Source organism: Aulostomus chinensis, chromosome 14 (genome assembly GCF_037954235.1).
Source record: "Aulostomus chinensis isolate RoL2024-O1b breed Wild chromosome 14, RoL_Achi_v1.0, whole genome shotgun sequence".
Taxonomy (NCBI): domain Eukaryota; kingdom Metazoa; phylum Chordata; class Actinopteri; order Syngnathiformes; family Aulostomidae; genus Aulostomus; species Aulostomus chinensis.
Genome location: NC_141333.1, coordinates 1,798,873 through 1,824,750, shown reverse-complemented (window position 1 = coordinate 1,824,750; position 25,878 = coordinate 1,798,873). Strand labels below are relative to the sequence as shown.

Below are 25,878 nucleotides of genomic sequence, written 5' to 3'. Positions count from 1 at the left end.
CCTGGATGACTGACAATCTTCACAAATACATGATGCCATTCAAACATAAAAATTTTACACTTTTCTTTTCCGTGTCGTCGGCCTGAGACTTGAATGACTAAAAACGAGGCTTTTATTGTGTAAATGCAGCGTGCACTTCCTGCTCTTCCGGTCCGTGGCTCGGAGCGGATGCGCAGCCTTGGAGAAAGTTTGCCTTGTGTTGCGTTGGCAGTCTGACCGCGAGGATGCGCGCCGGGACGCTCGCCGTGCTGCTGACGCTCCTCAGCCTGGCCGACAGCAAGCAGAAGGACTTCTACACCTTCAAGGCGGTCAACAGCCGCGGGAAGCTGGTGGCCTTCGAGAAGTACCGCGGCTCGGTGAGTTCGGGGGGCCGAACAGCCGGGTTTTTGTTTCCACCCCGGTGATGCCGCTGCATCCAGACTCCCCCTGCATGTACAGGCTGAGTGAGTGAGTGAGTAAATGAGTGAGTGAGTAAATGAGTGAGTGAGTGAATGAGTGAGTGAGTGAGCAGTGTTGGTGTGATTTCTTCGCTCGTCACGTTGTTGTTTTTAGATACAAACGGATGTGTTGCAGCGGCGCCTCAGGTCTGCAGCTCGGGTGTCCCCCCACAGGAATCCCCGCCGGTCTACGTGGCAAGAGGCCTGCTGGAGCTCGTAATTCACACCAGTAGACGACGCGACCGCGGGTTTGATTCAAGCTGGAAACTCAGACGTGAATCAGCGCTTGCAGAAGGCGGCGAGCTGCGGGGGAGGTGGAGCTGAAGCAGTTAGTGGCGAGCAAATGATGTCTTCTTGCTGGAACAGGGAAGATGAGCCTGTCTAGTTTAACGTTTGATGAGTTCAGAAAAGAAAAGTCTGTCTCTTGTCAAGCAGCAGCTACGATGCACGGCTCAGGTTGTTCGAGAGCTGAGGGCGCAGCTGCTGCTTGATGCAGAAGCCACACCAATCAAACTTCTTCTTTTTCACAATCAAGGCCTAAAGTTCTCAAAGACAAAAGCTCACACTTGCACATCAGGCCGTGCTGGCGTCTTCCTTTAGTGCCAACTAAACGTCGGTTCAGTCAGCTGGGATCTGTCGAAGTGTTTGGAGCACAACAGCATGGATTGAGGGCTCCTCACCAAACCGTAACCTCAATGTTGAAAATGGGGGAGGGTACATGTAAGTGAAGTAAAATGGCCGCATGAAATGAATTAAAAACCTGTTTATAAAGCACATCCTTTGCTGTCGGCTCAAACTTTTCAAATCTAATTACAAACCTGACAGTAAGAAAGCAACTTTAGTGTGAAGCAGTGCCTCCACAGCCCACCAGGGGGCCTCTGGATCCCACTCAGATAACCCAGATAAGAAAATTAGGATGCCGTTCCGCCATCAGATCCCTAGAAACCTCCAGCTCTGTTGTTGATCTCTGCACTGTGAAGCTCTCACGGGAGCGTGGACTACTTTCACCACCAGACTTCACCTGACATAAAGCTTCTCCGGCTGAGCTGAAAATGTCTATCTTTAAAAACCCGAGTCCGAATACACCGGCGACCTCAGTGCCTGAATTGATTGATCGAGTCTGAATGCTTGAACCGACTCTTGCTGCTCTCGTCCTTTGCAGAAACTCTCCCTCAGTCTCTGAAGCATGAAGCCGTACTAACCTGCACTAACGTCCTGCACTCTCTGTGGCGTGTACCTGCACAGGTGCATCCGTGACCTCTACTAACACTCAAGATGACAAGGTAAACAACCAACTGTGAAGGAACCCTGGAGCTTTTGGGGAAATATGTTAATCATCTAATCTGAAGAGCCAGACCAGCAGACAGAGACCCGTCCCTCCTCTCTTGACGCATCAGAGCTCCAGACCTCCACGGACAGCTGACTGCTAGTTAGCTTAGCTGCTACGAACGCTAGCAGTGGGGCAGCAGAGAAGTACATCTGTAAAGTCATACACTTAAATCCAAGAATGGTCTTTGCCTGCTTTAGCTGAGCTACAGTTGTGTTTAACAACAACCCGGAGAAAAAAAGGTGAAAACTACAAGATGTTTTATCAGAAACGTAGCTGAGCCCACAGTTCCTCCTCATCCAGCAGGGATCCTCCTCCTCCTCCTCCTCCTCCTCCGTAGTCCCAGGTTTCTGATAAAATAACAGCATCTTGTACTTTTCAGCAGTTTTTCCCAGTGAATGTGAAACGCAACTGTACTTCTACTACAATACTGCTAGCGTTCATTGCCGCTCAGCTAACGAGCAGTGCGGCTGTGGGACCTTTGACAACCGTCATTGATTCAGTTCGCACTTGAGTTCCAGTGTTTTTACTTTACTGGGGGGAAGTTCAAACCAGTAGACATCCCCACAATGTGTTTGGGAGCCATCATGTGTGTGGAGCCTCATGTGGTCTGTTTGATGGCTTCAGGTGTCCCTGGTGGTGAATGTGGCCAGCGAATGTGGCTTCACCGAGGAGCACTACCGAGACCTGCAGCAGCTGCAGCGAGACTTCGGCCCGTATCACTTCAATGTCCTGGCCTTCCCCTGCAACCAGTTCGGGGCGCAGGAACCCGGCAGTGACAAAGAGATCGACAGCTTCGTGCGTAGAGTCTACGGAGTCTCCTTCCCGCTCTTCAGTAAAATCGCTGTGGTCGGAATCGGAGCCAACAATGTCTACAAGTACCTCGCTGGTGAGTCAGAACACAGAACCGGTTGACAGTACAGCGAGTAGATGCCAGGTGTGGCTGGTGATGTCGGTTTGGTCTGGATGTGGACCTGCAGATTTGGGCAAAGTGCTAATTTTCGCTGAAGTTTTGATCATCTTTGACAGGAAAAGGTCATCAGGGTGAAACCCCGTGTCCCGCTGGACGCCTGAGCAGAGGCGTGGAGAAACTGTCTCCCAAATCATAGTGTAGTTGTGTCCAGAGTGTGTGTTCCTGGATGTTCTCTGTCCTTATGTCCTCTGTATTTGTTCAGTAAAATTAGTCCCTGAAGCAGCAGAACACAGAATCTGGTTCAGCTAGAGATGTTCTCAGTGCAGCAGGAAGAACAGAACGTGTCACTCCTGTTTTCAGAGCTTTGATTTGTGTATTAGAGTTGGGTTCTAAGAATGCCTCTCTGAGATTAGTGAGCCTTTCTTTACAGCTTCAGACAGAGGTCTTGTCTCTGTCCTTTTGGACTTCAGTGCTGCATTTGACACCATTGACCACAGCATCCTGCTACAGAGACTAGACCATGAAACTGGGATTAAGGACCTGCCCTAAAATGGTTCAAGTCCTACTTATCTGACAGGTTTCAGTTTGTTAATGTTAATAATGACCATTCAGAGTACAGCAGAGTCACATATGGTGGACCACAGGGTTCAGTTTTAGGACCGATTGTCTTCACTCTTTACATGCTCCCATTAGGTGACATAATCCAGAAGCACTCGATCAACTTCCACTGTTATGAGGACGACACACAACTCTACTGGTCGATGGAGCCAGACGACACAAGCCAGCTTACTAATCTGCTAGACTGCCTGAAAGACATTAAGTCCTGGATGTCCTCTAACTTCTTAACGCTAAATTCAGATCAAACTGAGGTCATCATGTTTGGACCTAAACACCACAGGGACACCTCTCTAACCAGATCACTACTCTAGATGGCATCACCCTGACCCTGAGGACAACTGCAAGGAACCTTGGAGTCTTTTTTGACCAGGACCTTTCCTTCAGCTCCCACATAAAGCATGTGACCAGGACCGCCTTCTTCCACCTGCAGTATCACTAAGATCAGGAACATCCTTTCCCAGAGTGATGCTGACAAACTGGTGCATGCATTCATCACTTCTAGGCTGGACCACTGCAACTCTCTCCTGTCAGGATGTCCCAACAACTCTCTAAAGAGTCTCCAGCTGGTCCAGAACGCTGCAGCCAGGGTTCTGACGGGCGTTAGAAGAGAGAACACATCTCTCCACTTTAGCTTCTCTCCTTCCTGTAGGATCTAGAATCCACTTCAAAATCCTTCTGCTGACTCATCAGGCTCTCAATGATGAAGCTCCATCCTCTCTGAAAGAACTCATTAGTCCCTACTGTCCCACCAGAGCACTCTGCTCCCAGAATGCAGGTCTGTTCGTGATTCCCAGTATCTCTAAACCAGACTGGGAGGTGGAGCCTTCAGGTACCGGCTCCTCTACTGTGGAACCAGCATCTCTCCATGGGTCAGAGAGGCAGACACTTTAACTACGTTTAAGTCCAGGCTTAAGACCTTCCTCTATGACAGAGCCTTCAGTTAGGACTGGTTCAGGTAGCTCTGAACCATTGATAGCTATGCAGCTACAGGCTGAGACTGCTGGGGGACACATCAGGTTACATGGAGCCCTCCCCTCCTCTCCTCTCTCCCCTCCTCTCCTCTCTCCCCTCCTCTCTCCTTTCCTCTCCCCTCCCCTCCTCTCCTCTCTCCTTTCCTCTCCCCTCCTCTCCTCTCTCCTCTCCCCTCCTCTCCTCTCTCCTTTCCTCTCCCCTCCTCTCCTCTCTCCTCTCCCCTCCTCTCCTCTCTCCTCTCCTCTCATTACTTGTTGCACTTTGTAGTTTAGCCTTGGTGTCTCTCAGTCTCTCTGTGTTTCAACAGATCCACCAGAGCTCCATCTTTCTGCTCCAACCGCCGCCTGCAACGCCCCCCCCCCCTTATCCCCTACTTTTACACCGGCCCGCGCTCCCCTCCCATGAACCAGTCTACCATCCAGTCCCCCATCAAGCTGGCTGGTGGTCCACCATATGTGACTCTGCTACACTCCAAAGCAACTCTGTAGTTGCTTCAAAGAATGATGTTGAAAAATGAAAAGCTGTTACTTCATTTTATTGTCTCATTCCCCACAGAGGCGTCTGGAAAGGAACCAGACTGGAATTTCTGGAAGTATCTCATCGACGTAAACGGAAAAGTGGTGGACGCATGGGGACCAAAAGTTTCTGTTGCACAAATCCGCCCCAGAATAGCTGAGATGGTGCGGCAGATCATCCTGAAGAAGAAAGAGGAGCTTTAACCTCCTGTTGGCACAGATCTGCGCTTTGACATTTCATTGAATCTGCACATGAACCAAAGAGCGAAACCACGAGTTTGAAGTCCCAGGGAGGAAACCAGCTTGTTTTCTGAAGCACTGATGGAACGCCACTACGATTTTCAACCCAATGTTGAGTTTCCAATCTGATTCAATGCAGCCACATTTGATACCAAAGAAGTCCCATCGACCTCTCCGTGTGGATTATGTGTTGTTGTTTTTTTTAAGTAATTGTGGAATAAATTACTGTGATGAAAACACTAACGTAGTTTTGAGTTTATATTGGGTTTGCTCATCTGAATTTTGCCAATTTAAATCATGTTTTTCTTCCCTCTGTGTTGGAGTTGTGTAGAAACGTAAGTACAGTATGAACATGGCAAGGACAGGGGTTCTCAAAGTGTGGGATGGGGACCCGTGAAGGTCCCTGAGAATCGACACAGAACCTGACTGCATCCCTGGTCTTCCCGTGTAAACGCTAGCACTTAACTTCAAAAAAGAATTTGTTTCAAACCCCTTTTTTTTCTTGCTAGTTTCCTCAACATTTTATCTTGACTTCAGTATTTGCAAATTTATGTTTAAAAATGTAGTTTTGTTATTTTTCTTGCTAATTTACTCGTGGGCCTTTTCCCATGTTGGTGAAATAAATCAGCTGACTTTGCTGAAGAAAAAGTGATGAACAAAATTAGTAAATAACAAAATAATATTTCATTAAAAAAAAAAAACCTACAAATATTACATTTAGTTTTAATGCCCCCCCTCAAAAGAAACAACAAAACATCTATACAAACTTTTAATGGTACATTATGGATTTTTCCCTCTCACAATGTTGCATTAATTTCAGACATTACAATTATTGGTGTATTTGTTAGTTCCCCTCTTCTGTAGGCCTGTCCCCTCATGCAGGCACATTTATTACATTGACGTCATCTGGAATTGAATGTATAAGTAATCTCACATTATAAATAATGTTGCACCGGTATCTTCCTCACCTCCACTCTGACTCCGCCCCCCTTTCATCCTGAATGTATGTTTCTCAGCTGACACTGATGGTGCTGAGCTGTCGGTTCTTAAAAGGGACATTTCTGAGCACTTCAGGAACTCACCGGTGTTCCGGTGAGTTCCTGCAGGTTCTAATTGAAGGAATGAGTGAGGAGGCCCAGCAGGAGAGGCATCAGTCCCAGGCGCAGACAGCCAGGACCACTGTTGCTGGTGGAGTTCCTGTCCGACTGTGCTGTAACGGGAATGCCTGATGGTGGGGGAGGGAGTGATGTTAGGGTTGGAGTAGCTGAGGTTGGGGGTGGATTGGGTGAGGTCGGGGGTGGAGTGAGTGATGTTAGGGGTGGAGTAGGTGATGTTGGTGGTGGTGTAGTTGAGGTTGGGGGTGAAGTAGATGAGGTTGGGGGTGGTGTAGTTGAGGTTGGGGGTGAAGTAGATGAGGTTGGGGGTGGTGTAGCTGAGGTCGGGGGTGGAGTAGATGAGGCTGGGGGTGGTGTAGCTGAGGTCGGGGGTGGAGTGGGTGAGGTTAGGGGTGGAGTGAGTGATGTTAGGGGTGGAGTGTGTGAGGTTGGTGGTGGTGTAGGTGATGTTGGGGGTGAAGTAGATGAGGTTGGGGGTGGTGTAGTTGAGGTTGGGGGTGAAGTAGATGAGGTTGGGGGTGGTGTAGTTGAGGTTGGGGGTGAAGTAGATGAGGTTGGGGGTGGTGTAGTTGAGGTTGGGGGTGAAGTAGATGAGGTTGGGGGTGGTGTAGTTGAGGTTGGGGGTGAAGTAGATGAGGTTGGGGGTGGTGTAGTTGAGGTTGGGGGTGAAGTAGTTGAGGTTGGGGGTGAAGTAGATGAGGTTGGGGGTGGTGTAGTTGAGGTTGGGGGTGAAGTAGATGAGGTTGGGGGTGAAGTAGATGAGGTTGGGGGTGGTGTAGTTGAGGTTGGGGGTGAAGTAGATGAGGTTGGGGGTGGTGTAGTTGAGGTTGGGGGTGAAGTAGATGAGGTTGGGGGTGGTGTAGTTGAGGTTGGGGGTGAAGTAGTTGAGGTTGGGGGTGAAGTAGATGAGGTTGGGGGTGGTGTAGTTGAGGTTGGGGGTGAAGTAGATGAGGTTGGGCGTGGTGTAGTTGAGGTTGGGGGTGGAGTGTGTGAGGTTGGGGGTGGTGTAGTTGAGGTTGGGGGTGGAGTGTGTGAGGTTGGGGGTGGGGTTGTTGACGGGTCGGTGGTAGGTGTTGATAGCGGTAAACAAAAATTGGTACCACAACAGGTGGGTCCACCGCTGATGTCACCGACCACGTTCAGGAAAGGTGACGTGCCAGAGGCTGCACACAGATTTGTTGAAGCGCAGCCCATCACTGTCCGGGCGCTGGTCCCCACTGTCACTGTGAGCAGAAGAACTACAGGCTCACTGACGGTCCACAAACGACCCTGGACAGAACCTTCACTTGAAGAAGACCCAACACCTCAAAACGGTCCGTCACACTGAGAAACCCCCAAAAAAAACAGACCAACTAAAACCTCTCTGGCTTCACGGTGACGCAGAACCAGAAGTGTTCTAGAGGGCTTGTGTTTTTGTTTACTAGCTAGCTTAGCTGTTGTTAGCCCTCAGTCTCCTTTAGCTGCGAGCTACATAAACGTGGCTGGCTCCTCCTGGAGATACAAAAACATAACACAGGAGAGAAAAAGGTCTTTGTGAGGTCAAAACTCCCGTGCGTGAGAACTTGAAAGACAAAACACCATTTTTTTGGGGGGGGGGGGGGTGAAGTCTCACTTTGAAGTGAGATAATCGTGTCTTATGTCAAAAGATGTGGCTGATGTTGGTGTCAAAAGTGTCCATGACCAGGTCTGTGTTTTGGAGGAGTGATACGCTGCACCGCTGTCACACCTCATTAGTCACTGTGACTGCGGTGCTCGCCACTGGACAGACAGGTTGCTGACAATAATCACACGCCGTCATGCAGCATCTCAACATGTTGCGCAAACACACTAAATAGGTCAAAACTCAAACTCATTTGAGGTCAGAAGGAAATGGTTTAATTGGCCTAATGGTGTTGTTAAAAGGCCTTTTCATTGCGCATCCCCGCCTCCTCCTGATCGGTGTTTTTCTTGCTTCACTCTGACGTAAAGTGTCACTCTGCCACCCGGTTATGAAAAAGTAATTAATTACTAGGGATCCTACATAGTTAAAGAAAAATATCAGACAAGTGAAGTAGCAAATGCGGTGAGTTACGTAAGATTGTTTTTATTTACAGCAGTTATTTTTATGATGTTGGTTTGCCTGTTTGTTTAACCTCTTGCAGGCCAAACTGAACATCGTGCTAGGGTGCATTTTGCCCCCAGGCGAAAAAAAAAGTCATTTTGAGGCAGTTTGAGTTCAAGATGTCGAGTAAAGACTCACCAGTGGCCTCAAAGCATTGGTCCTGTTCTCCTTTACATTGTAAAACTGTGGTGCAGTTGGGGGTGGCGGCGTCACATGTGTAACACTGGAGGTCGTTGCTGGCCTCAAGGCGTGGGACTGAAGAGAAGGATGACATTGATTACAGCAAGAGTAGAAAACAGTGAATTTATTGTTTACCAATCGCACATCATGAGGAAAAATGCAGTTTTCCAAATGTTTTAGATATAAATAAATGTTACTTTTTCAAATTAATAATGTTAATATGGGTTTTAAATGGGTGGCCCGGTGGAGCAGTGGTCCTCACTGTGGCCCCCAGCAAGAAGGTTGAGGGTGGAGCCCCGGCTGCAGCACGGGGTCTTTCTGGGTGAGTCTCCATGTTCTCCCTGTTCCTGCTGGGTTCTCTCTGGTACTCCAGCTTCCCCCACAGTCCAAAGACATCAAGAGGGACCAGGTTAATCCAGACTCTAAATTGACCGTAGGCGTGGCTGGGAGAGCCAATGGTTGTCTGTCTCTATGTGTTGGCCCTGCCATGGACTGGTGACCTGTCCAGGGGGAAGGCTGCTGGGATAGGCTCCACCCCCACCACCGTCAACAGGAGAAGTGGGGGAACATGGAGGGATAGATGATGGATGGATGGGTGGATGGATGGATGGGTGGAGGGATGGTTTTTAACAAAATGTGAATGCCATTCACACTTGTTTTTATCCTGATAGTATCATCAGTTTAGTTCATTCCGAGTATCAAGTCGTATTAACTTCCTAATGAAATGAAAAAGTAGCAGCCATTCATCCAAAAGTGTATTTTGTCTTCTAAATTCTCCTAATAAGAGTTTTGAGCTTCTAATGAGGTTTTTGCCACCTGCTTTACTTATTTGTCACTCCAGAAAGCAGAAGGAGCCAGCCACGTATATTTAGCTTGAGGATAAAGGAGACTTAGAGCTAACAGCAGCCAAACGATCCAAAAATGTCTGATTACAAAGTCTCAGAGTTGTCGTCGTGTAATCCCTGTCTTCTTAATCCAGCTGCATGCTCTGTAATCCCCCAACCCTTTGACTGCAGCCAGAACAACACGACCATTTTGCTATTGTTGGCCACCGTTAGCTTCCAAGCGTAGCTGGCTCTTTCTGCAGTAATTAGGCAGGTAAAATGCTTGACACCTGTTTAGGAGTACTTGAAAGGCAAAACAGAGTTCTGGGGGGGGGGGGGCGTGTCACTCTCATATGGGCATTATAGTTGTATTCAGCACAAATACTATCAGACACATCCTAGTGTTTTTGTGTTCCTTCATAGATGTGTAATTCATCAGTATTTACGAGGTACAGGTTCCCCGTTGCAGTTGTCCGTGTCGCAGCACTCAGCAGATGCCACAGCACTGACACTACCCAGGTTAAACGAAAAGGTCTGCGGGCTTGTGGTTGGACACAGCTGGGGTGATGCACACGCCCTGAAGGACTGTGGCCTCTGTAAAACTCCTCCTGAAGTGACTGCAGTAATAAAAGTGTTTTTAAAGTACACTGATAAATATATACTACATGTGTATGATCAACAGTTTCCATCTGAAGTAAACAAACATGTTGCTATGTCACTAAGCACTACTGGGAAGAAACAAATACCCAGGATGGAGGCGGTGATGCACTTGGTCTCTGCGAAGCATGGTTCTAATTCTGTGGTGGAACAATCAGCGTTTGTGCAGGTGACGCAGTGGAGCCCTGCAGCTGCAACAGGGAGGAAAAGGACTCGTTTATGCCAGGGTTACACCTCGGTTCTACCGTCCAAGCTCCACATGACTCTTCTGTGTACATTAGATATGTATTGTATGTATTAGATATGTATTGTATCTAACTTAAGCAGTCTTTTCATGTCATCAGGTCCTTTTGTCATTATTTATTCCTCATCATTCCTCATCTACCTCTTTAACTAATTTCTGATCCCAAACTTTTCCATCTTGGTTGCAGTATCGCAACTGTCGAGCAAAGTTGTGTCCCTGTTCCTCTGCACACGAATCATTACAGGCAGCCTGGTGGAGCAGTGGTCCTCCCTGTGGCCCCCCAGCAAGAAGGTTGTGGGTGGAGCCCCGGCTGCAGCACGGGGTCTTTCTGGGTGAGTCTCCATGTTCTCCCTGTTCCTGCTGGGTTCTCTCTGGTACTCCAGCTTCCTCCACAGTCCAAAGACATCAAGAGGGACCAGGTTAATCCAGACTCTAAATTGACCGTAGGCGTGGCTGGGAGAGCCAATGGTTGTCTGTCTCTATGTGTTGGCCCTGCCATGGACTGGTGACCTGTCCAGGGTGAACCCCGCTTCTCACCTGAAGGCAGGATGGCCAGCAGGTTGATGCGTTCAATCATTATAATGACTGATCTGACGTTTTACTGTCTGAACTAAATCTGTAAACGCTGAAACTCTACAGGAATCCAATAAAGACACAAGTCTGCAGTTGAAGCCTGATAGGGAATTTCGTCTGGTCTCCTTTGTCTTAACTCTCTTGGTCTTCACCCTCATAATTCATCTGTAAGGTCAAGAGCTGGTCAGACCCCGGGCCTCGACCTGAGGCTGGGAGTGAACCGTGGCGTCTTCCATTCTGCTGACACTTCCTGATGCGTAGCTGTGTTTAGAATGCGTGACGTCGCATCTGTGTAGAACATTCTAGGTCACATGGTGCTGGATGTTCCAGCTAGGTGTTACTGGTGGTGTCTGACATCACTGGTTCAGATGTTCTGGGGGGGCGACTCAACCTCATCTCACAGCCAACCTGATACCTCTGATGCGGACGTGTAAACCGTCTCTGAGACTCCAGCCTGCTTCTGCTGTCTGACAAATTCCTCCGTCACACAAAATTCCTCCAGGATGACCTGATTATGGACTTTAAATGATTTCCTTGTTCATCGTCAAAAAATCGTTCCCTGGTGTGTATAGCCAATTAAAAAATTATGCAGACACAAAGTCACTAAAATCGAATCCAGCCACTCAGCAAGTGCACCACAAGCAATGCAAGAGGAGAGCCTCCGCAAGGGGCGGGGCTCACCTACTGGGCGCCACTGCCAGAGCCTAGCAGAGGTCAGCGATACCCCTGATGTTGCTCACTGTTTCAGAAATAATTACACTGCGTTGTTCTCTATTCGTCTCTTACTATTTCTATAACTTGAATAAAGTCTGACAATATTTACCATTTTCCAACCAACTGAATATGTTTTAGTTCTGTACATAAACCAGGAGAAAGAGTCATAAAGAGTTACCTGAGCAGCTGAGTGAGGCGACGAGGGCCAGTGCCAGGATGAGCGCCAACATGGTCTGCAGGTTGACGCGCTACTGATGGAATTCCTTATAAAGCGCCCAGGTGCTCTCATTCCCAAGGATGCGGCTAACCAGTCTGACCAGGTTGCATCACACGGCGCTTCCATTTCGACCAACCACTCGTAATTACCCTGGTTTTCTGGATTATTATAGGTCAAGATCAAAACACGATCAGGAATTAATTGGCAGGTAAACTGAGTGAGCATGAGAAGAAAAATGTCAAAATTAAGTTTCACACAGAGACACTGTAACAGAGCCAACAATTACATGACCTCTAAATAATGTAGACAAATTTAAATATATTTGCTTAAACTGTAGTTAAATTTATACATACATTCACTTAAAATAGAGTGCAGGACACACAAGGCAGTTGTAATAAAGATGTTTCTGTGGCAGTTCCCAAAGAGGTAGGAAAGGTTCCAACACTGTATTCAGTTCATCAATGTACTTCTTTAGTGTTAGTAGCGGTACCGGGATCTCCTGCTCATGCATCCCAGGCAGAATCGATGACTTAGCTGCAAGTCACCTTATTTGACCTCGTGAACATCTGGAAGTAGTAAAAGGTGTTTTACAGAGGGGTCCCACAAATCTCCAAAGCACCAGGATTAGTTGGTGCCATTGCGACTCTAGGAAGGAACTTATAAATACTGGAGACAACACAGATCGACGTTCCAAGATATAAGACAACAGAAGAACACTTCCTATCAGCAGTGAAGCACAGACCAGACTGTTTAAGAGTGGACAGGTGAAAAGGTCACAACAGGGAATAGCGGGAGTGTAGCTCATGCTAGCATCACTCCCTCAAGCTAATTAAGTCAGAACAGAGTCCACAAGAATGTCTATGGTGGGATGAGGCCGTGAAAGATAAGAGCATGGCCGTAAATCGGAAAGAGGTTTTAATCTTCACAGCTGCAACAACAAGGCCACGATGGACCAGAAGGGACTGGCATGGGGTCAGACAGAAGATCCTGCAACAGACATGAAGATCAAAAATACACACTTGCACGCAGAAGCGATCACATAAGCACCTCCTTGTAACACATAAAAACTGGAGAAGATAGTGAGATCGTGGGACTTCTTGCCCCAACGCCAGGGACGACGCATCTGCGTATGCTGACTCCAGCATAGGGGAAGACGATCTCCAGAGCTCTGTATTCTTTCCTGTTAATCTGAATAAATTCTTTTGAACCAACTGGAAGGTGTCCTCTCCGGATTTGGAACAGCGCAATACATAGACTCTGTGGGTCCTTCTGATTGATTAATAATGACTTGTTGAAAAATTCCTACAATAATTAAGCTGAAGAGCAACTTTTATCCTGTGGCCATTAATTAAATTAAGGTGAACAAGTTCTAGTTTGAGGGCTCAAAATAACCACGCGGGCAAAGTTACGTCTGGTGGCCAGTAATTCATTAAGAGGAGGGAACAAGTTTCATCTGGTGAACTGAGACGAACTAAACTGTTGTATCTGGGGGCATCAAAGCTCCTTTTCTCCTTTTGTGACTCTCATTGTAGAGCGGCACCCTTCGCTCTTTGATGTCATCAAAGGTGGTCATGTGAGTCGCTGGTCTCAGTTTTGGGTCGTTAGGGGGTCGTTGGGATCACCTGAGTGAAGGTGTGAACGCTGGCTGCTCCTCCTGGTGAGGATCTAAGGTGTCTGAGGCACCTAAACTGATTGTTCTTGAGTATCATATATTTGATCTTTTTTACCTCAGTTATTGTACTGATGAGTCCATCTTACCTAACCACGGCAGCTGTGGAGGGACAAACATAACAAAACAAAACCAAGTTTTTGGTTTCGCTTCTCTATAAATTTCTATTCTTACACCTCCTAGTTATTCCTCCTGTCACCTACCTGTCGTCACCTCCCCTGTTTGTTCGTGCTCAGGTGTGTACCAGGCAAGGTGGGGATGACTCACCTGGGGGCAGCCAGCCAGTCTTCACTCAGCCCTGCAGTATAAAACCCTCGGCGCTGCTCTTGCCTGCGTACCTGTTGGGTATCACTCACCTTCAGCTTCTCTCTTTCCCTCCCATGAATCTGTGAATGCAGGACTTCCATCCATCAGCCCACGCCGCCTGCACATCAGCCTCAGGTGCTGTAGATCCGAGAGGGCGCAGGCATACAGGAAGCCAGCAGGTGGCAGTGTTTTCAAGCCGACTCATCCCGGCTGGAACTGTGACGACAGCAACACCTGTATGGAGGACGGGATGTGATCAGGAGAGGCTTCTGCTGGGGAGCCATGACCAGCCAGGTAGTCCAGGGTGTAATATTACTGAGAGGAAATCATCTCTTCAACAGCTGGGATGTCACAGGACTCCAAATAAATATCAGACTTACTGACTAGTCACTGTGTCACACCGGTACCTCAGTGTTTGTTGTGTTATGGAAGTGTGGCATGTAAACACTGGTAACGTCTGAAACACTAAAGCAATTTAGAAAACTAAAAAAAAGGCCAAAATGTGTCTTGAGTCTTTGAGAAGTCAAAGCTGTTCATCTTCCTACTGACGGCTGAGACGTTCACTTATCAGTCTTCACAAGTGCTCGAAGTGTGTGTGTGTGTGTGTGTGTGTGTGAAACCAACGCTAAAAGGCAAATAACACATTGAAAGATCATAAATCCTTTCATTTGGGAACAAGGGGCATAGCTGAGATAACTAGAATGGGAAGTAGCGGAGTGGGGAGTGTCCCGGAGCAGAAAGAGTTCACGCTCGCAGCTGCAGGAGCTCTGACGGCGCGCTTCACCGGGTCATACGCCTGGATGGTGATGTCAGAAACTGAATTCTGTAATCATGATTGAACAGATGAGATGGAAAAAATGAGCCGCAAAGCAGAGATAATGATGTCTTTTAGTTACCAGGCCCAATAAAAAACCAGCACAGCTGTGAGGGGCTTCGGAGTGAAGCTTGCTGAACAAAGATGCTTCGTGTCCTCAAGTGTTTTGAATCAAAGAATCCTCTTGGAAAGTGAAGGCATACAGGGGTAAAGGAATCCTCGCCGGCACTAGTTTTCCGCTTCCTCTGACTTTAGCATGGAGACATTGGTGATCTTGTTTAGCAACAGAAGTTTTTGAGACAAAAACACTTCTACATTAATTACTGTGGTGTGTTTCTGTTGTTGAGCAAAACAAAATGGCTGGTATTAGCCACAGAGCTAACGGTGCTAACGTGCTCCACTCTGTTGTGTGTTAGAACAAATGCGTAAATGATTCTTTTGGCTCTGTTGGGTTTTTGTTTTATCTCCAGAACATTTCTACTTTTACAGGAGAACCAGATGGAGCAAACACCTGCTACAATATTCTCAGAACATCCTGAATGTTCCCACCACGCAACGCCCACTCCAGCTCTCTCGAACAGCGGCTCAGGAATGTCCCTGGAATGTCACAAGTCAGAGTCTTTTACAGCAGCTGAGGGAGCGGTGAAAGTTTGCCGCTAGGCTGGATTGGTCATCACGCTACTCATCGTGACACTGTTGACCTAACTGTGAGGACCGGAGAGGATCAGAAGCGGCGCTTTCCCTCCTCCTTTGTGACAGAACATTTGCACCATGAGGTCAGCAATGTGAGATATGCAGGTCACTTCGCTGAGAATGATTGACAGGACCCAGATTCTCAAGCTGGCACGCTGCAGAGACGTTTCAGAGCCGTAAGAAAAATGGAAAAAAAAAAAAGTTGATTTGTTTGAGTATTTATATTTATTAGCAATTTTGTTTTTATTAGCAGATCAAAATATATGAACATATGCATCCCAACACCTTCCTCTCTGCCCCCCCCCCCATATAATATTAACAACTTTACATAAATAAATGTCATAAATGTACATACTGGTGCAAAATAACAATAAAAATAAATAGATTTTTAATCGCCAACAGACGAGGGAATCTGGTGTGACTGAAAGTGAACTGGAGGTCAGAGGACATGTTAGAAATGAGGGAATAGATGGAAGATGTCGAAAGCAGAATGAATATTTGAAACGGTAGAAGAGGCAGAAAGGAGCTCCTGTGGAGGTGGCAGTCAAAACCAGTCCAGAGTCGGAGTGATGTCACGCTCCCTGATGAGATTAAAGGGCCTTCAGATTTGAAGAAATATTCCAAAAGCTGAAAATTCTAAATGACATAAATGGCCGAGGTATCAAAAATAATGAGCCAGGGAGCTGAACAGTTTGATAACTGAGTAGTTTTTGTTGCTGAAGTTCTGATTTCACAACGCGCAGAGGACAATTAGGGTAATGACTGAGATAATAGCACACCTTCATGGATAAGATGCAAATTCATTCAATGGTAAGATACTGAACAAGGAGAAAAGAATCTGGTTCGGCTTCATGTATGTGTGATAAGGCTTCCCTGGTCTGTAATTACAGCACAGACACAAATAACAGCGTTGCCTCGGCTACACAACAGCAGGTGTGGCAGGCAGCGGCTGTCACCGTCTCTAGAAACACAACCAAGCTGCATCGTGAATGAAAAAAAACAAAATAACATGACCACTGAATTATTTCAGAAGAATAATTAAATGTGGACGATTAAACCTCAGACCTCTGATGCCAGAAACTGAACCAGTGAATGAAGTGATACCTGACAGTTGTGTTGACCTGCTGAGTCTCACTGAAGCCTGGCTGGTGACGATGAGGATGCTAGTCTGAATGAATCCACTCCTCCAGTTACAGGAACACTCACATTCCTCCAGGCTCTGGCCCAGGAGGTGGCGCTGCTGCCATTGTTGACACCAGTTTAGTGATAAATCCCAAACCAGAAGAAGTTTCCATTCATCTGAAAGCCTGATTCTCAGTTTGTCTCCTCCAGCCTGAAAACTCTCCAGCCTCTCTGATTGATGATTGAGGACCGTCCTCCTGGTCCTGACTCTGGATTCTGATCTGAATCCTCAGAGTTTCTATCAGTTTAGTTCTAAATCAGATCAAGTCATGACTGGAGGAGACTTCAGTATTCATGAGGATGTTGATAACCACAGTCTGGTACTGCATTTCTCTCTCTTCTAGACTCAACTGGTGTCCATCAGTCTGTCCATGAACCCCCTCACTGACACAACCACACCTCCACCTCCTCCTAACATGTGGAACTGAAGCTGAACATCTGGTTGTGTTTCCACAGAACGCTTTTATCAGACCACCAATCAATCACTTTGGAATTTGGACTGATCAACTACACTCCACTCAGGAAAACTGTGGTTTCCAGATGTTTGTCTGATCAGGCCACACCTGGATTTAAGGAAGTGGTTCCAGTGGCGCTAAATTCAGTGTCATGTCCCACTGTAACAGAGGACGCTGTTGTCCACCTTAGTCCCTCCCAAACTGATCATTTTATCATAGAGCAGCAGCACCTTAGCAACAACTCTGGACTCTACTGGCCCACTAAAACAGAAAACTATGAATCCAAGGAAACAAGCACCTTGGTACGGTTCTGGAACCTGACAGCTTCAACAAGAAACCCAGAAACTGGAGAGAAGATGGAGCTGCTCCAAACTGGAGGAGTCACATGTAGTCTGGCAAGATGGCCTTAGAACCTAGAAGAAAGCCCTTGGTAGAACCAGACGACTCAGCACTAAAAGAGGAACACAAGAACAACCCAGGTTCCTCTTCAGTCCTGGAGCCAGACTGGCAGAGAGCCACAGCTCTACTGAACCAAGTAGTCCTGTTTCCCTGGGCAGCAAAGAGTTCATGGACTTCTTTAATGACAAAATTCTCCTGATGAGAGAGAAACTTCTTCTCCTGCTGCCATCAGCTGACAACATGGCTCCTAGAACCCAGAACCTTAGAGGCAGCTGGAGGACCAGACACACACTTGGATAGTTTTTCTCCCATCAGCCTTCATGAGCTCAGTTCAACAATGTCCTCCTCTAAACCTCCAGCTGTCTCCTAGACCCCATCCCAACTAAGCTGCTCAAAGACTCTCTCTCCTCGTTAGCCCCTCCCTCTTAGATATGGTCAATGTGGCGCTGGTATCTGGTTCCGTCCCTCAGTCCTTTAAAGTAGCAGGAATTAAACCCTTCTCAAAAAACAAGCCTGGATCCAGAAGTTCTACCAACTACAGACCAACATCACATCTTCCTTTTCTCTCCAAGGTTCTGGAGAAAGCAGCTGCTAAACAGCTCTGGGACTTCTCCACAGCAACAGCTGATTGGAGGATTCAGTCAGGTTCCAGGTTCATCCTAGCACAGAAACAGAACTAGTCAAAGGTACCAGTGACCTCCTACTGGTACCAGATGAGGGACTGGTCTCTGTGCTGGTCTGATTAGATCTCAGTGCAGCTTTGATACCATTGACCACCATATCCTTCTACAGAGACTGGAACCTGTCACTGGTATTAAAGGAACCACACTAAACTGGTTCAGGTCATATTTACTAGGTCATCTCAGTTGGTACTAGTTAATGATGGTTCCTCTGAGACCACTACAGTCAGTTGTGGTGTTCCACAAGGGTCTGTGCTTGGACCAGTCCTCTTCACTCTGTGTCTGCTTCCACTAGGTCACATGATCAAGAAACACTTAATGAAGTTACTTAATGTCCATCAGTCTCTCCTCCTTTCTCTCTCTCTTTATCTCTGTCCCTCTCTTTCCTTCTGTCTCTCTGTCTTCCTCCATTCTCTGTCTTTGTCTCTGTCCATCAGTCTCTCCTCCTTTCTCTCTCTCTTTATCTCTGTCCCTCTCTTTCCTTCTGTCTCTGTGTCTTCCTCCATTCTCTGTCTTTGTCTCTGTCCTGCTCTCCTGCTCTCTCTCCGTCCCCACTGATCCTGGATCTGCTCCACCTTCCTGCCTGGTGAAGGGAGGCTTTGGTGGCTGCTAATTGTTGGGTGGAGGTTCATTGAAGGAGTGAGGTGCTGGACCTGCTCTAGCAGCACAAAAACAAAATAATGTCAGAATCTCTGCTCTGATTTGTGATTGTTTCAAGATTATTTTAATGACGATTACAATATTTCAGGGTGAATTTCATGAGCAGAAGAAGGAGGTTGATCTCCATTTCTACATACAGACGTTTGTAATTTTCTGTAAAATGGAGTGTACGACTGAGAGTGTTTGGCCTTTTGTTGCTGGGCGCATTGAGCTGGGGGGGTGGACTCTGGCTACACACAGGAGGATGAAGAGGAGGTGGTGCAGAAGCATGAAGGATAGACAGGATGTGTTTGGCTTGATGGTGCCAGCAGCCATGTGAACGCAGGACAGAGGACAGCGAGTAAGGGGAGTGTTCCTGTGGCTGGCAGGCATCAACCTCAGGGTCATCACATCTGACAATCTTTTTCCACTGAGAAGAAGAGGAATGTCAGGCATTCTGTTTGAGGTTCTAACCGGAGGGGTTTGTGCAGGTGTAGCCTGCCTCAGGTAGACAAGCAAAGTTCCACGCTGGCCTGGAACTTGTGATCAGATTATAGAGGGAGAGGTGAACATGCTAGTGAGGAGGCTAGCATGTCACCAGCATGTCTCTACCAGCTGTGGTGAGTGCGATAAGATGATGTAGGATGACATACAATCGTTCAATAAGAATGTGTTGTTGCAGGAAAGATGGTGTAGGCGGTAAGTTGGTTTGAAAGGTTCCCTCAGAGTTCACCGGTACTTGGCCCATGTTCTCCTGGGTTCTATTTGAGGGTGCAGATAAGGAGTCCCAGCAGCAGATGGATCATACTCAACTCTACACCGCAAGCAGCGCTGTCAGTTGATGTGTTATTGCAAGTAGATGTTGGCTGGACAACAGGTTCCATTGTCGGAGTGTCAGTTGGTGCTGAGGAGCAAAAACTGGTCCCACAACAGTTTGGTCCACTTCTAAATGTACCAACATTGTCCATGAAAGGTAAACTACCCAGGCTGGCAGCAGATGCGCAAAGGTTTCTCGAGGCGCAGCCAAAGGCCGAAGCCGTCTCGGAGCCATTTGTCACTGTAGAGGAACAATCACAGTTATAGGGAGAGTTAGTAAACTTTCCCCAGCAGGTCGTGTTCAGATCTTCTCCTAAGAGGAAGGAATCAGTATCAACCCTCCGATCTAAAACATTACGAGAAATTACAAAGTAACTGATCAGCTAATACGCGTACAAGAGCTGCTCTTCTGCTCGCCAGCAGCAACAAATGTCAGCAGAATAAACCAAACGATGGGTGCAGTTATTGCAGAACAGAACCTCAGTGACAGCATTTGAACAAGAATGGCAGGATGCACAAGCAGTTCAAGGCATTTCCAGCATTGCTGCAAATGGATGCGATATGTGACAGCGTCATATGATTTGTTACCCAGCCTGGCTGAGGGGGTCTGTCTGCTCAGGCAACTGCTCCACCCTCTCATACTTGTTTTAGCCGGCAGGAGATGGAGGCGTAGCTGCAGAGGTACTGATGGTATTGAAAGTCTAATCTTGCTCGGCTGGTGTAAATCTGTGACTCTCAGCATCTCACCCTTCCAGGAAGGTTGCCCCCGATACAAACTCCATCCAATGTGTAATGCAGAGAGATTCACCTTGAGGTGATGAGCTCTGTGAGAGCTGAGAGAGCCAGTTTGGCGAGAGGTTTTCCTTCTTAGGGAAACAGGAGTAGCTACAGGTATCAGTCACCAGCAATGCCCAGGCCAAGTTTGATGAACAGGAGCTGAGCTGACTGAGTCACAGACAAGTTGGAGAATTCAGACTCACCATTTGCTTGAAAGCATCGGTTCTCTGCTCCCTGGCACTCTAAAGTCGTTCTGCAGTGGGAGCTTCTGGAGTCACAAGTGTAACACTTCAAGCCGTTTTTGCCCTCTTCAAGTGGGACTGAAAGAAGGGATGACATTATTGTTACAAGAGGGAAAACTTCCAAAGTGGATTCTGTCCTCTGTCATGACTGTACCAGCTATGGTGGCGGAGTTGCAGTTGTCCTCGTTGCAGCAGAGGCCCAACGCCGCCGCGCTTGAATGGCCCAAGTCGACCGCGTACGTGTGGAAGCCTGCGGTTGGACACAGCGAGGCTGTCGCACACCCTTTGAAGAACTCCGTGGTTGTGACACCTGATAAAGTGGCTGTGAATTCAAGGTATGTTTTGTTTTAAAAACGTCAGAACTTTGCAGTAAAAATATTCCATCAGCAAGTAGAAGAAAACAGCGACTACCTCGACCGGAGGCAGTTATACACATCCGCTCTGAGAAACAGGTCACTGAGGCTGTGCTTGAGCAGTCATCGTTCGTGCAAGTCAAGCAGTCAAACGCTCCAACTGCAACCGGGAGAGAAAGCACTCGCTGACATCGTCATCACAAGTCAGATGTTTTGGCTGTTTTGTGCTCCAAGGTCTAAAAAGCCTGAAATTCTTTGTATTCTGGTGCACAATTATTTAAAAAGATGGATGAACAGGTTAAACATGTTAAGAGTGTCTAATATGCAAAAGACGTGTGCAGAGAAATTTGAACGTATTTGAAATGCTCGTATTATTTCACTCCGTACTTGACTTTCGAAACCAAATCAGTTTGTTCTGTTTATGACAACACAAACAGATGATCTCATCAGTTTCAGCTGAAAACGTAGATGAGGTATTTTAGAAAAACAGACATCTTTTTTCTCTTGGAAAATGCAAATAGCAAATGGCTTTACCGGTGCTGAGGAGAGCCCAGGCGAGAGTCAGCGAGAGGCTCGGCGATGTCATGATGTCCAGCTACGTGCAGAGGACGGTGGATGCTGCTGCTAATCAGCCTCCGCGGCACTGCAGGAGTTTATAAGGCATCCAGTTGTTTGAATTTATGACAGAAGAATGTGTGAGAACCAGAGGGACTGGATGTGCTCTTACGCTGACAGTGCCATCATTCAGGCAGTCGCCTCCTCCCTTGTATTCAAGACGTCAACATACCTTGACACGCCCGCTCTGATATGATTCAACATTGTGTTCTCTCAACGTTACACTTTTATCAGTAGGAACAGCCAAACAGTCCGGCTGCAGTTTACATCCACGTCTCTGGTTGTAGTTCAGACTTAACAGGAATTCAAGAGTCTTTAGTCCTGTAAGTGGCTCATGTTCTAGAAATTGTTGACACCATAATATAGTGTTAACGAACCTTTGCTCCCATTCACAGCACAATGGACGAATAAGGCAAGCAGAAATAACAACCAAACAGGTGTTTTTTTGCTTTGTTTTTGTTTTTGTTTTTTTAAAGATATTAAATATCTTAAAGAAGTGACAACATAATTTAATGAATGATTGATTCAATACAAGAAAATTCTGACTTCATGATCAATATCCCTGCCAACATTTGAGTCATGACTCATGACTCCTGGTTTGCCCCCACTCTTGAACAAAGGGCACCACCCGCCGCCGCCGAAGTTTTACGGTATTTAATCGGTTTTGGGTGATTTTTATGACAGTTTGCGGTTGTCTGTTCCCCACACAACTGCAGCCCCCAGAGCCCCACCCTTCCCGTGCTACCCCTGGAAATGCTTTGAAAACTGCTTTGATTTTTCCCTCTGTTTTGTTTTCTTTCTCTTTTTTTCATTCCGTGAAAGCAGAACAGTGTGGTTTTAACCAATCAAAACTAACAATGCTGGTAACGTGACCCATGTGTCCGTCTGTCAGCCAACCAGAAACGCCTCGCATGCGGAGATGCGCTCATGGGCATGACTCTGTGTCAAGGCGGTTTCACACTGAACGCGCAAGGCGCAGGCTGCGTGGGGGAAGTCCATTCATTGTGTATGTGGGCGCGCTGTGATGTCACATGAGCGCAAACTAAGCCCAGCAACTCGGTAGCGCTGCGCATGCTTGCACCCCAGCCCGCGCAGCGTACCGCGTCTGCCACGTTCAGTGTGAAACCGCCTTCAGACGTCGTTTTCTTTATTTAATATGGTATTTTGACAGCTCCCTTCTCCTCCTTTTTTTAACGGAACTCCGTTCTGGCCGTGAATATTTTACTGCAACTGTTTTCTGGCCCATTCCGGTTCACTTTCACCCTTGTTTATAAATGAAGAGAAACCAGATCATATTGTTTATCTCACAGATCAAAGTGTCCAGCCCACTTTATCAAATAAATACAATGACTGTTGCCAGTGACAAATCCCAGCGCATCAGTCAGACATGTGGATGCTCAATATTGCAATGTGGTTCTATTGATGCCCGAATAGATGGAGACTATAGCCGCCACTCCCAGGCTGGCTCCACCTCCCCCCAGGCCTGCTCCAGCACCTCAAAGATCTGCTCCACGTCCTCCTAGTACTGCTCAACCACTTCCCTGACCTGGTCTACCTCCTTCCAGACCTGCTCCTTTTCCATCTTCACGGCACACACATAGTGCTAACCGCTAACTGCTTAGATTGCGCAAATACTGTATGACCCCCAGTCCATCTTCCAGTGAGTGTGGAGCTAAGAGTTTAGCATCATTAGCTCTGTCATTATCAGCTCTATCATTAGCTCTTAAGGTCAAATTCCAGAAGGAATCTGAGTGAGACATTCTGTAAAGACTCCTGTTGAATTATTGCCGTCTAGTTGCCGTTGACACCCAGCTGTCTCTTCTAGTGCTGTCAATGATTGTTAGTCCCTCACATGTGCTGCTAAACAAATTACGTGTGGTCAAACAACATTTCACCCTCAGTGTAGAGTCAACAGAGAAGGCCTGTAGTTTTGTGAGGGTGTTTAAATGAGCACTGAGACTTCAGGGCACTTCACATCCACTCAGGCTGCAGCAGAGGAACAATGACGCTGCTCTCACTTTCATGTCATTTAATGCTTGTGACTCAGGCGTTTGGATGTTTGCCTCCAAGGCTTTGAAGAAGTCTTTGAAGGCAGCCACAAGGCCTCGGTACTTCACCCTGAGAAACACTCCCCCTGAACCAGAACCACGACATTGTCCTAAACCCGGCCGACCAAGCGTTGCTGCAAATAACTACATTTCCCGATTAGCAGTTTTTGTTGCTATTTTGCTATCTTCTAACTGATGTCAGCAGTCATATAATATCCAGATATTCAATGGTTATTCATTAAACTTAAATGTCAGCAACCATCTGACCTGGGTTTCCTTATAGATTCATAAAATATGCATGAATCAATGAAACAGACGAATAAAAGGAATGTTGAAAGATGAAAAACAGAAGATGTTGCGTGTGCAACTGTTATGCAACGCAGGAGTTTCACGGTGTTGAATATTCAAGGATCATTACTAATGACCGTGGCCGCGTCTGCCGTGGCTGAGTCCATCATCCCTGCTGTGTTTTAGAATGAAAATAAAACAGAGAAAAATCACAATCAGAAGGATTTGCTAGACTTTGACCTCCATGTATCAAAGGCAGCAGGTTTGCTTCCTTTCCATCAGCAGCCACAGTGACTGAGGATGCTGTGTTCTTAACACAGTTTGACTTTATGGTTAATGATTTGATTAAATTACAGCAATAAATGACAACAATCCACCGTTTTGCCTGTCAAGAAGCCGTCAAGATCTGTGCCATCAAGGCTGTGATGGCGCCTTTGATGGGTGGTGGTCATATCATGTTGTTAATTCCACTGATGTGACACAGCAGAGGAAGGACCGAGACCCACGTCACTCATCTGGGCAATGTTTTTACAAACTCAGACAAAGTATTTGGTCATGCACACACTATTATCCTGCCTGTACTTTTTATATTCCAACAGGGCGATGACGTGAAACTGGCTTCAGGCAGAAATCTATTCACTCCTGCTGGTGCTGTCATGAGTGAAGTGGCTGATGACAGCTTATGCTGCTGGAATGTCAGCAAGCACATTCATTTACTCAGGTGCGGTTAAATTTCAAGGTCCTCCACGTGTTCATCCGGCCGCTGGTTGTGTTCCGCCTCATCAAACATCCTCAGATTCAAAGACATCACCAAATACTGCCGGCGTCTCCAGCTTCCCTCCCGCGTCACCTCTCAGTTTACAGACTCTCCAGGTCATCCACCAGTATAACCGCCCACCAGTGTTACCATCCACCAGTATAACCGCCCACAAGTGTAACCATCCACCGGTGTAACCACTCACCAGTGTAACCGCCCACCAGTGTAACCATCCACCAGTGTAACCGCCCACCAGTGTAACCATCCACCAGTGTAACCGCCCACCAGTGTAACCATCCACCAGTGTAACCGCCCACCAGTGTAACCATCCACCAGTGTAACCATTCACCAGTATAACCATTCACCAGTGTAACCATCCACCAGTGTAACCATCCACCAGTGTAACTGCCCACCAGTGTAACCATCCACCAGTGTAACCATTCACCAGTATAACCATTCACCAGTGTAACCGCCCACCAGTGTAACCATTCACCAGTATAACCATTCACCAGTGTAATCATCCACCAGTGTAACCATCCACCAGTGTAACCGCGCACCAGTGTAACCATTCACCAGTATAACCATTCACCAGTATAACCATTCACCAGTGTAACCATCCACCAGTGTAACCATCCACCAGTGTAACCGCCCACCAGTGTAACCATTCACCAGTGTAACCGCCCACCAGTGTAACCATTCACCAGTATAACCATTCACCAGTGTAACCATTCACCAGTGTAACCATCCACCAGTGTAACCGCCCACCAGTGTAACCATTCACCAGTATAACCATTCACCAGTGTAACCATCCACCAGTGTAACCATCCACCAGTATAACCATTCACCAGTATAACCATTCACCAGTGTAACCATCCACCAGTGTAACCATCCACCAGTATAACCATTCACCAGTGTAACCATCCACCAGTGTAACCGCCCACCAGTGTAACCATTCACCAGTATAACCATTCACCAGTGTAACCATCCACTCTAACGGGAGCTAGGAACACCGTCAATGAGCGTAGGAGCTGAATTCGTCATCTGGCTGCAAACCTCTGTTTCTTGAGTTGTTTATCAACATTTTGGCAATCGAGTATTGTGACTGATTTGTTCACTCAGAAATTGAATGATCTGTGTTGTGCGCGTGTTTTTTTTTATTTGAAGTTAATGCAAAATTTGTGTGTTGGTTTGAAAGATTGAATGAATGAAGGTTTAATTTTGAACGCGGAAGTGAGGAAGTGAAGGAAAGCAAACATTTATGTGTTAGTTTTCTGTATTTGATGTCTAATAGAAGCCTTCGGAAAGATCGCGCTCAGCGAAATCAGTCAACAAAGTGAATTAGTGTTAGAGTTTCTTCAGCAATTTACATGGAAAATAAACATCACAATGAATTACATGATCACATTTATTGTTTTGTCCAGAAAAGTCCAACATTATTTCTACTGTGTGTGTGTGTGTGTGTGTGTGTGTGTGTGTGTGTGTGTGTGTGTGTTATAGT

General features: G+C 46.9%; 2 protein-coding genes across 2 annotated transcripts; one reads left to right on the top strand and one right to left on the bottom strand.

The window, feature by feature from the left end:
- The first annotated feature begins 59 nt into the window (after positions 1-59).
- Positions 60-5,270, top strand: gpx7 (glutathione peroxidase 7). The gene is made up of 3 exons (XM_086223350.1): positions 60-356; positions 2,392-2,653; positions 4,823-5,270. Exons 1-3 carry the CDS (start codon positions 225-227, stop codon positions 4,984-4,986), a joined length of 558 nt encoding a protein of 185 aa, XP_086079476.1. The 5' UTR covers positions 60-224; the 3' UTR covers positions 4,987-5,270.
- Positions 5,271-14,971: 9,701 nt separating this feature from the next.
- LOC147249391 (phospholipase A2 inhibitor and Ly6/PLAUR domain-containing protein-like) lies at positions 14,972-21,280 on the bottom strand. The gene is made up of 5 exons (XM_086223947.1): positions 21,207-21,280; positions 20,731-20,832; positions 20,474-20,641; positions 20,281-20,397; positions 14,972-19,541 (listed from the first exon to the last, which is right to left on the bottom strand). Exons 1-5 carry the CDS (start codon positions 21,256-21,258, stop codon positions 19,246-19,248), a joined length of 735 nt encoding a protein of 244 aa, XP_086080073.1. The 5' UTR covers positions 21,259-21,280; the 3' UTR covers positions 14,972-19,245.
- Positions 21,281-25,878: the final 4,598 nt, after the last annotated feature.

Bases quoted from the DNA above. Each gene is read 5' to 3' on its own strand.
- gpx7 (XM_086223350.1), top strand. From the start codon at position 225: ATGCGCGCCGGGACGCTCGCCGTGCTGCTGACGCTCCTCAGCCTGGCC. The intron at 357-2,391 runs GTGAGTTCGGGG...TGATGGCTTCAG, and splicing joins TCGAGAAGTACCGCGGCTCG to GTGTCCCTGGTGGTGAATGT. The intron at 2,654-4,822 runs GTGAGTCAGAAC...CATTCCCCACAG, and splicing joins TGTCTACAAGTACCTCGCTG to AGGCGTCTGGAAAGGAACCA.
- LOC147249391 (XM_086223947.1), bottom strand. From the start codon at position 21,258: ATGACATCGCCGAGCCTCTCGCTGACTCTCGCCTGGGCTCTCCTCAGC. The intron at 20,833-21,206 runs GTAAAGCCATTT...TCCCGGTTGCAG, and splicing joins CTGGGCTCTCCTCAGCACCG to TTGGAGCGTTTGACTGCTTG. The intron at 20,642-20,730 runs GTAGTCGCTGTT...TTGAATTCACAG, and splicing joins TATAACTGCCTCCGGTCGAG to CCACTTTATCAGGTGTCACA.